General features: G+C 40.9%; 1 protein-coding gene across 2 annotated transcripts; it reads left to right on the forward strand.

Moving 5' to 3' along the window:
* Positions 1-7,384: 7,384 nt before the first annotated feature.
* On the forward strand, positions 7,385-12,917 carry LOC137899217 (profilin-2-like). 2 transcript variants are annotated; one of them, XM_068743237.1, is made up of 3 exons: positions 7,385-7,513; positions 9,461-9,653; positions 11,129-12,917. In XM_068743237.1, exons 1-3 carry the CDS (start codon positions 7,385-7,387, stop codon positions 11,224-11,226), a joined length of 420 nt encoding a protein of 139 aa, XP_068599338.1. In that variant the 3' UTR covers positions 11,227-12,917. The 2 variants fall into 2 exon arrangements, with proteins under 2 accessions (XP_068599338.1, XP_068599337.1); XM_068743236.1 differs by having other exon boundaries at positions 10,734-11,213.
* Positions 12,918-12,988: the final 71 nt, after the last annotated feature.

Raw genomic sequence — 12,988 nt, forward strand, 5'->3', positions numbered from 1 at the left:
CAGCAGGAGTGAGAAAACACGTCTCAAAGTTGTTTGGGTTTTGCTGCTCGCCGTGCGGACAGCTCAGTTGTGGCAGCTGCAACTTGCTGCTAGTTGACAGATAACCACTTTTCTATAGCGGCAGAAAGCTAACAGGCAGCTAACTCCTCTCTGCCGCTCTTCGAACACAGCCACTCAACAAGATGGCAAGGGCGAAATGCATCCTGGGTATGTAGGTCAAACTCGCTTTTATTTTTCTTAGATATTTAAAATATGTTTTTATCACAGAATATGTTATTTTATGATACAAACATATTAGCGTATGTACTGTTTATTAATTTATTGTTATTTATTTTTTAATAGTTACAAATTGTCAAAATGTCACAGTTGCGTATTTCTATCACCGTCGTCACTTCCTGTTACCGTTTTGACGTTTTGCAGACTGGCTGTACAAATGCGTACTCGTTTTTGGCTGATGTAAGGTTTAAAATGTATTAATGCTATTTTCTGAATCCCTCACAAACTATAAGTATAGTTAAACGTTTATATTTATATGTACTGTAATACCAAAGCCATTAACGATACATTTTAAATCATAACATTTCATTTTCAACTATTAATTTTTGGAAGTATAATATCTTTAAAATTGGTCTGGGTTTAAATCTTTCATTTCTGTCTTGTTTTTACGTCTTATACATTCTGTCAATAAATTCGTAGACAAAAGCCGTCAAAAGCTGATTTACATCTATTGAGTCATGAGGTGTTTCTGAATGAATCACTTATCTCTGGGAAATCTTCGAGTTCTATGCCAGCATTCTATGAAGACACATCTTTCTTGACGTCAAGTGCAGTCTTTTGCAAAATGCCCACAGATTTGTGTGCCATTGCAAAATAACTAATGATGCAAATGCATCATGTTTGCTTCATTGAAAGGACAAATGGACATTTTTCCACCAATACAGAAATAATTGTTTTTAAGTTTATTGTTTATTACCTCCTAAGGAGGTTATGTTTTTGACAGTGCTTGTCTGTTTTTCTGTTTGTTTGTTTGTTTGTTAGCAAGATTACGAAAAACTGCTGGATGGATCTTGATAGGGGGGAATAAAAATCTGAAGATGGGGCTTGGTCTAATCTAGATCCCATTAAATTTTGAGAGCGATCCGGATACATGTCTGGATACAAAGAAAATCCGGATTACTCCATTTACTTATAATGGAGGCTTTAAAAAATAATATGTTGTAGAATATGCATTGAATTCACTCACCAAAAGTCACAGTCATAAAGGGATCCAATGCAAAATATCTTCTGGATCTTCAGAGTTTGTCTAAGTGTCTAATAAGTCTAATTGTTCGAATGTATCTACTTACAGTTTATATTCTTTTACAGTATAGTTTTGACATTTGCTTTTAATTTTTTTCATCTCTCATAATAGAGGGTTATTTTTAATGGTAGGTTTTCAGTTTCCAGTGTGCGTTACTCTTGCTAACCTAACTGGCAATCATTCAATAGAAATATTAACAAGGTTTAACAAGGTTTATGAGGGAGCTGATTTTGCATATTACCAAGCTGATTTCACAATTCATAACTTCGTCATTGTAACCATTGTGACTAATGTGTGCTTTTGGCAGCTCTTAAGTCACATAAGGTGTGACTATCTGAGCCTCATCTGAACACCTCATGGAGCTGAGGAAACTCTTTGAATAAAAGGAAATACTTTCAAAAACAAACTTCTGTATCCAGTTTCATTCACATTGAAATAACAATTTTATCGTCTTGTGGTGAGTCATTCACATTCAATTTATGTCTGCAAGTTATTGCTTTAACTAAGTTCCCCAAAAGCTTATGATCAGATGCAGCACAATTTGTCACAAGACCAATAAACAACACACCGAAAATTGGGCCATGGTGATGTCTGATTTTTGACAGACATTCTGATCATGTTTTGTTTAGTTATTTCAGTCAAAAATAATATTTTCTCAACTATTTGTCCGCTATTAAACAGAATGTTTCAAAAACTATGAAAAATTGGACAAATTGAACCATGTTACCTGATCCAAAAACACGAGTGATTTAATTGTGGTGCAGTTCTTGATTTACTTATGGCTCTGAAAAGTCAAAAACAATTTTAATGTGGACCATCATGGTGCCCTTGGGTTTGAAGAATGTATAATTGAGGAAAATCTCCTGGAGATCTTTCCTGTCATTTCATGTTGTGCCTCAACTATGCTCAGTTTGTTCAAAGTTGCCCAAGGACGACGGATGCAAATTAAAAAAAATTATATTGTGATAAAGTGCCTCAAATAGAAACATTTAAGGTGCATACTTATAGGTGAGAGGTGGACTCGGCTGATGTCCTGGTGTTGCAGCAACAAACCTGGAGCTGCACAGCCAGAAAACAGTAGAGATGATTGTGGACTTCAGTAAAGTCACAGCCACACCGCCCCCTCACCCTCACGTACTCCCCCATCTCCATCGTGGACTGTGTAACTGTCTAAAAACAATGTTGCAACATCCACTCTAACAGTCCCCTCTATACTTAGACACCCTCCTTTAGTAGTGAGCTGTATATTGGTTTTCTCAGCACCAGCCGAAGTATTTACGTTGCTGGTTGAGTTTATTTACTCTGGCGTGAGGGTGAAGACTACCAGGCTGCGCTGCACTGTAACAAGAGTCATGTTGTACCAATGTATTTTGAGGGCCCCGTTTCCAGGTAAGTGGTCACTTTCAGCATCCAAACCTGTGAGACATCTAACCTTTGGTAAAAGCATCGTGGGGCCTGCATCGTCCATTTAACAGACTGACCAGACATCACTCAACAGAGGCTAAAAGAAGTGCTTCCTCGGAATAAATGGCACAAGGGATTGCTTCAGGGAAACCAGATCAACCTGAAAATAAGAAATGTATATATGCATGTTAACCTTGAGCATGGTTTTAGGTTTACTGGGCTCCTTTCACAGCAAAAAATACACACTGACTTGTAAGTTTGCCTGGGAATGTTTAGTTCCTGGTATCTGGCTGCAAAACTTTTGCATATTTTTATTTTATTTTAAAATGTTCTCAGAAATTACGCTCTGATTAATTTTCTATTGGTAACAATGCTTATGAAAACTACATTGAGTGCAGGAACTTAAATTCAAGCGTTTGTTATTCCACCTTAACAATTGGAGTTTCCAGAAACAGCTATCTGGGTCATCAACGCCCACAATGACTCATACTAGATTTCAAAATAAGAGAAATTTCAAAGATAAAATTCCTTTCTGTCATATTTACTATGTATTTGTTTATATTTAAGAACTATAATGATGACCATTGAATAATTCTGTATGATGTGGTAACATACTGCAAATACTTAATCATATGTGAGCTCAAAGAGTGAGAGCGGTTTTCAATGAAAGAACAAAATACTGTACAACAAAATCAACATCATAATTATATCCACATGTTCCCACGTCCTCTAACCTCACAGACAAATATCCCACTGTTAAAAACATCCACCAGTAAATCTTCTCATTGTATTTTCTAATCCTGAGCTACTTTGATTTTTGGCTGCAAGTATTGAAAGGGATTTCCATGATGTATTGCAGTGCAACAGGCCTGCAGGGCCTTCAGTCGGCGTAGGGTGCGGTGATACATGGGTGTGGGCGTCAAAGTGCTCAACCAACAACCAGCCACCTCATCAATTTTACTCTCTCTCTCTCTCTTATATATATATATACACAGTATTAAAATATTGTTGTGATTTGGAACTCAACATTTTAAAAGTGTTTACGGGCCGAGAATATTTGATACTGGCTATAGAAGAAGACATGAACTACATGAACCTGCAGGAGAAACCTTGCAGGTTCATATAGTTGGGTCATGATGAGCAATATTCAAGTCAGTTCATATGTTCGAAGCAACATTATAATTACATTTCATTTAAATGAGGGAGGAACTGCTCTTCATGTGAAACAGTCATAAATTACACATTGTCCCAGTATTTAACCAACTACTCCCAAACCCAGCCTGCTCAGTTATTGATCTATGGGCGGGGGGGGGCTTTGACCAGTGTTTCCAGTTTACCATCTCTGTCAAGCTCCTCTGTTCTCTGGCACAGAAAATAAAACTGTAGTAGACAGGAGTGGACACAAGATGTCGTTACTGAGCAGCGAAGCAGTTCTTCCCATGCATTACTGTACAGACCACACTATGTATTTTATTAACACTGAAAATAAATCTAAAGAAAAGTACAAAAAAATGATGTTGGATCATTTATATGATAAGATGAGATATAAATTACAATAGCGATGAGAAGAGAAGATGCTCTTTCACATGCAGCAATATGACTGGTGGAAAAACTACAAGCTACAGTTCAGACACACACATGCATGCACGCAAAAAGACACACACAAAGTGCTGTACATTGCAGTGGTACTTCCCACATATAGTTAAGTTGAAATGGCAGCTACTCCTTTCAGAGTAGCTGCCAAGTGGTGTGTGCACACGTTTACCCGAGGGCGTTGCGTGTATGACCTGTGCAGATGTAGATAGCACAAGGTGTGGTGGTCAAAGGCTGTGTTCAGGTGTTGACCGTCGAAGTGAGCTTATCATTAAAGAGTAGAAAAAAAAAAATAACCCCAGCTGTCACAAAAGGTTACCTTGGTAGCCATGAACTGGAGGTATGTTTCCTGCTGGTGCAAGCAAATCAGCAATTAAATAGACCAAAAAATAATAACGCTGCAGTGGCGTCTCTCTCAGTTTCGGTTGTCGGGATTATTTCCGACAGTTGAACATTTTCCAGAGAACCCACTTAGGTGAGGCTCTGACATTCACTGACTGAGATGCAAAATTCAATATTTATTGCAACTTGATTGATTTGACAGTAAGCGGCTGAGTGAATATGGAGGAAGCATCCACTCTACCTGCAACGCTGCAGCAGGTAATAGAGCAGTGCTGCTTTAAAAGCACATGTGGGAACTGTAGAAAGTGTAACCACCAACAGCGGTGCACTCAAAACACCAAACCTGGATGAATCCCTGACTAAAGTGTTTTCCAGCGACATCGGTAGCTTATACAAAATTTGACAACATTCTCATAACAAGCCATCAGAATAGATTAGATAATTTGAAGCAAGAAAAAAAGAACTGCTGGCGTAATATGCATGGCATCAGATATTTCATTTCTTATTTTTCTGTCTATATAAGATGCCTTCTATTGTAAAAAATTGATAGACAATGTTCAGCTTCACAACAGACCTTTGTGTTGTGTTTGTATGTTCTCACAAGCCCATGTAGCTGAACTGGAGACCCTGAAATTATCTATGGGACTGAATATAGTGAAACCTGGCAACCTGTCCCGTGTGTGTGTCCCACCTCCCACCCGGGGTCCGCTGGGATATCCTCCAGGATAAGTGGTTTCTGAATTCATCAGGCCTCATGCAAAGTTAAAATAATGATAAGAACCATTGGACACAGTTACAGTGTGAGTGTGAAGCCGATCAAACCATGCAAATGTTCATCTAGATTTAGACTCAGCTCACCCTTTATCATGAATCAAGGCTATTCATTGCTGCAAAACAGTCAGGCTTTATATCCAGTCAGTACATTATCATACCATGCCTACCAAAGCCTGTAGGGCTGGATGTACAGTAGCTTGTTGCCATGCAGAACAAGAACGCTGTTCTTCCAGACAGGCTAAAAATATAATAAAAGATGTTTTCATGTTAGATGTCTGCTGAAAGGTAAGTGGCTCGAGACTGCAGCTCAAATTTGAGGAAACTTTTTTGCCATAACTGACCTTTTTAAAGAAAATGTAAAAGTGGGCGTTGAATGATTCACATTCTTCATGCATTTTTATGGAAAGCGCAAGACATAAAAAGGGAGGTTAACAAACCAAAAGGAGGAACCGAATGCAGTAATGCAAGCATGGTAAACGGAGCTGAGCCACAAAGGATGTGGCTTTCCCCAACAATTACTATGCGTCATTAAATAACTTCATCATCAGTCATCTTTTTCATGGCAATACATTTATTATTGTTAACGTAAATAAATATAAAGAGAAAGAAGTAAAAAAAAAAAATTACCTTTATTTTTCTGTTGCTTGTGCTTCTTGATTTTCAGGAGAGGCCTTCCTGTTTCGTCATCGCTAATCGAATCCACACCACCCACTTGCCCACAGCATGCCATGGGTTTATGGAAGCTGCACTTTCTGAGCAGTACAATCTCTCTATGTGTTCTTTGGGGTTAATTTGCATATGTGTGTGACCTCCATGCTTTGCAGCCATAATCAATGGTGGTGTTGATCCAACGTAGGCTGGAGCGTAAGCACGTGCAGACTGACTCAGCTGGCCCTGCAGATGGACCCACCTTTGATCTTCCATGCTGACCTGTGTCAGGAGGCAAAATGTGCTGGAACCAGATGAGCTGATTGTCACATGTTAATCTCATAGTGCTAGGAGATACATTATTGAATGACAACTGTATGTTCCCAGAACATCCATTTGCACACAGATCTCACATCGTGAAGAGTATCTTTGAATAATTGGTGGATATCGTAAAGAAGAAGAAGAAAAAGATCCTTGTTTAATGACCAGACAGTATTCTTGAGAGGAAACAATGGTTTTAATTGTGATGCGTCTCTGGATGTGAAGCGATGTGAACTATTCACCCATCGCTGATACCCTACTTTCTCTCGCTCTTCTGAGCATGTCCATGCATACTGTGTCCTATCATCATCATCATCATCAGCATATCACCTCCATACTGGTGATAGACAGGGCTGCAACCAGTGACTCCCCGATGGTCGGATATCCCTGCAGATAGACTTCTATGATCTTAATCCAGGAACTAAGAAAAAACAAAAAATGAAAACAGTGATATAGTGCAAAGCGACTATTTTTGATTTAATTGATCATCATAAAATATGAGTAATTTAAACATCAATTACTATTACTATAATGAAGTATAATTTACTAAATTACTTTGAAGCCTCAGAGATCAACGGGAGCTTGAAACAAAAGAAAATTCCACTTTGCAAAATATAAACGCGTATAAATGTGCATTTTGATTCCAAATATAACAGGAAATGTTACAAAAATGATCTCCGATGAGAAATGTCGAGAAATTCTTTTTTTTTTTTTCCACGGTGTATTCATCCGCTGTGCAGTGTATTATTTAATGGGAAGGCGAGGCGAACAACGACCAAGGCGGATTGATCTTGGTGAGGACTACACCCAGTCGCCTGTCCGATTGCAGCGGCATCGCTCCTTAACCCAGACCAGAAGAAAGCAGGGACGCTTCACAGCCTGGGGGGTTCTGCTTGCCGGAGGGCCCGTTAATCCACCGAAAAAACAGCTTCCTCGCAATTGTTCCTTCGCGACTTAAACTGACCGTTCGTATTTTTTTCACCTTAGAACTAATTTCCAATCATGTCTTGGCAATCCTACGTGGAGAACCTGATGTCTGATGGCAACTGCCAGGACGCGGCCATTGTTGGGTACGCGGACGCCAAATACGTGTGGGCATCGTTCTGCGGCGGTACTTTCGCCGGCGTAACGGTGAGTATCATTTGCGTGTCACCGAGTAGGATTAGACACAGCTTGCATTTACATTATGAACACCGGAGCTTCTGACTGCATAGCCGGGCCTTGCTAAATGAGGATAAGGCAAAGCTGTGTGTAGCACGCGTGGTATCCGTCGTCACACAGGCACATATTCTTTATAACATAGACTATTCGAAGTATTAATATATATACAGACATATATGTGTGTGTGTGTGTATACGTTTTCATTGTGTGTTTGGCTTCATCGTTTACATATTGTCGAATTTAGAAATGGTCGCCAAAGCAGCTAATGATAGCCAGAGCGAATGACTGACTGTGCCGTTAACTCGTGTACGGGCTAGCTTAGCAGCGCTAGCTAGCAAGTTAGCTAGCGTCATCGAGCTGTGATTGCTTGGGACCGGCAAGTCGGGAAAAAAGACAATACCGAGTGTATATTTAAAACCATTGCACAAGTATGTCGCTTTATCCATGGAATTGTAACTAAGTGTCAAACAAGCGTTTTTTAAATGATTTATTTTGGGGGGGGGGGGGGCGACATCATTGTGTGCGTTGCGCGTTTAGCGCAAATCAGGCCCGTCATTCCCATTGGAAATTATGATTAGCTAACGCTATTTACGCAGAGTTAACGGCCCTCGCTGCTGTCGCTCTATTGGTCGCTTTCGTTTTTGTTTTTTTTATTACCTTGCTTCTGTGAATCGCATTGCCGCTCCCGCCCCCTTTTCTTTCCAAGATGGCGGATACACTCCCAGTTTCTTATTCATTTTGCTCATGGAGTCAGATCGAGACGCCTGCTAAAGACACGGTGGCCTTGGAAGCGGCGATTTCATTCCGTACACTTTCTTACGTCTGTCAATAAATGGGTCGGTAGAATATATAAAGTATTTTGTCCAATCCTTTTTAAATAATGGTTCCGATTGCTTCTCCAATCCTCCATTTTGTATGGTAAATAAAATATAACCACCCTGCCTAAATATATTTGTTGCTTAGTGTGGATAGTGATTCTCAATGTAGTTTTGTTTTTCAAAATTCCTTTCTTTTTAGCAATAAAACGGTCACGGATACTCCAAACTGAGCTATTATGGTGTGATCCACCGTTCGCCTGCATCGACTTTAAAGGGGTGGGCTTGTCCGTTGTCCTGCATCCTTAAGAAATATTAGTTCAGTATCTTTGGCTGTGGGAATCCGGAAAGCCAACCCCCACGATGTGAAGCCGTGGTGCGTATTACTCGTGGGAACGGTTCGATTCCACATGGCGAAAGAACCGTGATATCTTAATTGGCTAACGGGCACGCTGCTAGCCGGCGTTATTCCTGTGAGGTTTGTTTCCCCCCCATCTGAAACATGACCGTGCACTTATGGACTTGAGGGATTGGGCCTGCTTAAAAACTAATTATTCCAGGACATGTTTCCTCAAAGGCGCACTGAGTTAAAAAATATTTCTCTTTTTTTTAAAAGAGTTGTTATAAATTGATTCTTTCATTCTGTGTTTTGTTTTAATTTCTCATCCATCGAGGTGCGTTAGTCGAAAGCGATAGGTTGTTGTTGTTGACACATCATTTGAGCCAGGTCTTTAATCAGAAATGCAGTGTGCTTCTCTTAAAACTGTGGTTTAAGCGTTTTGGGTATTGATTTAAGATTACATTTTTCCAATGATGTCTCGTGTGAATTTGTTGCTGCCGTGGGTCTGTTTCCATCTGTTCCCCTTTTATACTAAACGGTTTACTGGCTCTTAAGAGATCTAAAATATTAGTACAGACATTTACTTATTTGTAAGCAGAAAATGTCAGCGGAATTAAAACATTTGTTTCTAATTCATAGACAATCCCTGGAGTTTCAGAGTATTGTGACGCGTTGCCTGTAGAGGGGGGATTGAGGAAATTGTCACTTTTGCGTGACACCAGGCTTCACAGTACCCACACCAATTTGTGTCTTCCTCTTCAGCCTGACGAGATTGACGTGTTGACGGGGAAGGACCGGGAAGGATTCTTCACCGGCGGGCTGACCATAGGCAATAAAAAGTGCTCCGTTATCAGAGACAGCCTCAATGTCGATAACGACTGGACAATGGACATCAGGACAAAGAGTCAAGGAGGGGAGCCAACATACAACCTTACTGTAAGCAAGGCCAGCAAAGGTGAGTCCTGTGTGTGGCGTACATGTTAGTCCTGCTGCAGTAGCGTCACGTCCTGCTTCTGATGCATTGTTTTTAGTTCAGCCACGTATAACGTCATCTGTGCATGTGGGATACGTTTCTTGACGGCACCTTTCCTCAATGTGACATACAGGCATTGATCGGAGGATGTCATCACTCCATGTCATTTGATTGTTTGGGAACAAGTTTTTTTTTTCCCAGATAACTAATCTGTAGGAATATCGAAAGGAAATTTGGCGTCAACAATATCCTGGATAAGGGGGAATTCCGACGTTCAATGCCATTAGTTAAAAAAAAAAAAGAAAGAAAAAAGGCCGTTATTCTGTCAATTAAGCTTTTTGTTTGTTTGTTTCAATGGGGCTGGGGAAGAATCGGCTGGTAGTCATTTTCACAAGCGTGATGCGTGTCAACCAGAGTAACGGTCAGGGATGCGTGTCAACCAGAGTAACGGTCAGGGATGCGTGTCAACCAGAGTAACGGTCAGGGACGCGTGTCAACCAGAGTAACGGTCAGGGATGCGTGTCAACCAGAGTAACGGTCAGGGACGCGTGTCAACCAGAGTAACGGTCAGGGATGCGTGTCAACCAGAGTAACGGTCAGGGATGCGTGTCGTCTCAAATGCCAAAGTGTCACGATTTATCAGGCTCACCTGAAAAAGACCAATGCATAATTGGGACTAATCGCAAATGCCTACAGATGTTTACAAGGGGAATATTTTAAGTATACTTATGCAATTGTAAAACGACTTAAATTTGGACCGCTTCATCAATAGCCCATTAACCGGCATGCTCCTGCTCTGGAGTCGACGTGGAGCCTCCAGCTCCACCCCGTGCGCCAGGTTGAGCTTTTTTCTTGTCTTCTACATTTAACTTCTTCCTGTGTTCTCACTCTGTCTTCTCAATTGCAACGTGTGGCCTCTTGTTTCACCGCCACCAGCGGCCCAAAGCACCACGTCTCTCCTCTGTGGCTGTCCTTGTCTTGCCTGCTGCTATTGACTGTCCTCTTTTTCAGATGTGATCTGCACACCTTCTCTTAATGTCCCTTCTGTCTCTTTTCTTTCAGTCTTGGTGTTGGTAATGGGCAAAGAAGGGGTCCACGGAGGCGGATTGAATAAGAAGGCGTACTCGATGGCAAAATATTTGAGGGATTCGGGGTTTTAGTTTACTTTTGAGGTAGCTTATCTGAGCATAGTTGGGAGATTAAAAAAAAAAAATGTTAAAGGAAAACAAAAAACAAAAAAATTTAGAAAAGAAGACAAAAAACGAGTCCCTGGCGAGCTGACTATTTCCCGCCGGAACAGTCTTCAAAATCCCTGGAGCATTTCTACAACAGGTTTCAGGCTCTGTCCTCGTCGTAGCCCGACATGTAACAAAACGGCGTTAAGTTTATTTATTTTAAATTCCCTATCCTGCTGTCGTCATGTCCATTTATCATGTTTTTTTTTCTTTGTGCTACAGTATTGATTTTTGTCATGGGGAAGGATGGTATCCATGGAGGAATACTTAACAAGAAAGCATTTCAGATGGCTGAATACCTGAGGAAGTCCGGATACTAAAGCCACCAGTACCCCACCCCCACCCCCACCTAGCGGCTCACCTGCCTGTTGCATTTCACACCGCTCCCAGTTCTAGTTAGTTACTTTGATTCTCTTTGTTCTGCCTGCTTTGTTTCTCATTTGTTGTACTTCATTTTTTTTTTATTTTTTTTTTGGTCATGTTCCCATAACCGTCCTCTCTTCCCTCAGCACATTTAAGCAGTGTATCCATAGCCCTTGAGCACTACAAGATGATTCATAGCAAAGACGAGCATGTTACCAACGGGATGTCATGACTTCAGGATGAGCAAAAAATACAATCTGGCCAAACCTACAAAGTTCAACATCAGTTTGAAGTGTGTGTGTATGTATTTTATCTTGTCATTCTGTCATGTGTGATGCCTGTCGCTTTATTCCCACCCAAACCCGATCGAAGACACTCCCACCCCGAGCAGACGATGCCTTTAGTGCACTTCAGAAGTAACCAGGCTCACGTCTTCCTTTTCTATGTTTCCCCAACATGTCTGGGCGGACAAACTGTGATATTTCTGTCCACACGTTTGGCCCTCACATCTCCCACCATCCTCCCGTCCAGCCAAAATGTAGAAGGACATCCACCCATTTCCCTGTTTGGCCGTCCTTCTTGCCTGAAGCAGATGTCGACGCGTCTCCCAGCAGTGGAGACAACACCCAACCAGTATGATCGTCATTTAAATGAGAACGGGCGGCGTTTTGTGTGGCAGCGAATGATGACGAGCTGATTTGGTGTTGTCCAGATGCTGGTAGACTGTCCGCCCCACACACACACACACACACACACACAAATGACCATGGACATTCCACAGTAACAATAGCTCAGGCACTTCATTGCCAGCTCCTGTCATTTTTAATTTGCTTTGTTTCAAAGGCTGTGTTTTTGGACAGTAGAAATCCCGTCGTGTATCCATGCACACCCGGACTGGAGTGTGTCCGGTTGGATCTTTTTTTTTTTTTTAATAGGACCAATTGTAGATGAAGCTCGGGTGTTGGTGCAGTTTCTAAAGGGAGGACGGCAGCTTTTTTTTTTCTGATGAAGGAAATGGTAACTAACCATTAATAAAATAAAAAAAATATGAAGCTATGGAGGGGGAGGTGACGTGGGAGTATCTGAAGAATACTTTCTTTTAATTATTTTCTTAGTCTAGAAAATGAACGACTGCATTTGTACAAACCCATGTTGTGTTGACAAAAGTGTGGAATAAACTGCCTTCTGCTCTTTAGTCAGCTGAGTGCTGGGCTGGCCGTGCGCCGCATTAAGTGTAATGTCCATCTGAAAATTAAAGAGTACTTTGAGTAGAAATGACACTAAATGGAAGGTGGGACGGTTAAAACAAAGACACTTGCAGTTAACTAGAAACTTAACGTATCCTGTGCCATAACCTCGATCAGTTGCTCTTTTGTGACGGGCTTTAACCGTTGTCCGCTACAGTCGTTTCATTGGCACGTTGGTTTCTGTCCCGGCTTCGACGACGCTATTTAGGCCTTTGTAAGATTGTATTCAGAAATGTTTCAAATCCTGTTGTTGGATGTATGTTCATTTCCTGTTCCTCACCACTTTTGCTTAAATCTGAGATACAGTCTCTTCAACGTATCTGTCATATGCATAAAACCAAGAAATGCCATGAATTGATTTATCACCTTGTTTACAGAAAGATCAAATACATTTATTCCAACCAGAACTATGTCCGTGTTTTGACTGCAGATGATTCCTTTTCTAACGTTGGGTCATTGATGCTTCCATACT

The sequence above is a fragment of the Brachionichthys hirsutus genome, chromosome 9 (assembly GCF_040956055.1).
Source record: "Brachionichthys hirsutus isolate HB-005 chromosome 9, CSIRO-AGI_Bhir_v1, whole genome shotgun sequence".
In the NCBI taxonomy this organism is placed as follows: Eukaryota; Metazoa; Chordata; class Actinopteri; order Lophiiformes; family Brachionichthyidae; genus Brachionichthys; species Brachionichthys hirsutus.

Excerpts from the sequence above, each read along its gene's own strand:
- LOC137899217 (XM_068743237.1), top strand. The coding sequence starts at position 7,385 with ATGTCTTGGCAATCCTACGTGGAGAACCTGATGTCTGATGGCAACTGC. Across the intron at positions 7,514-9,460 it reads GTACTTTCGCCGGCGTAACG|CCTGACGAGATTGACGTGTT; the intron begins GTGAGTATCATT and ends CTTCCTCTTCAG. Across the intron at positions 9,654-11,128 it reads TGTAAGCAAGGCCAGCAAAG|TATTGATTTTTGTCATGGGG; the intron begins GTGAGTCCTGTG and ends TTTGTGCTACAG.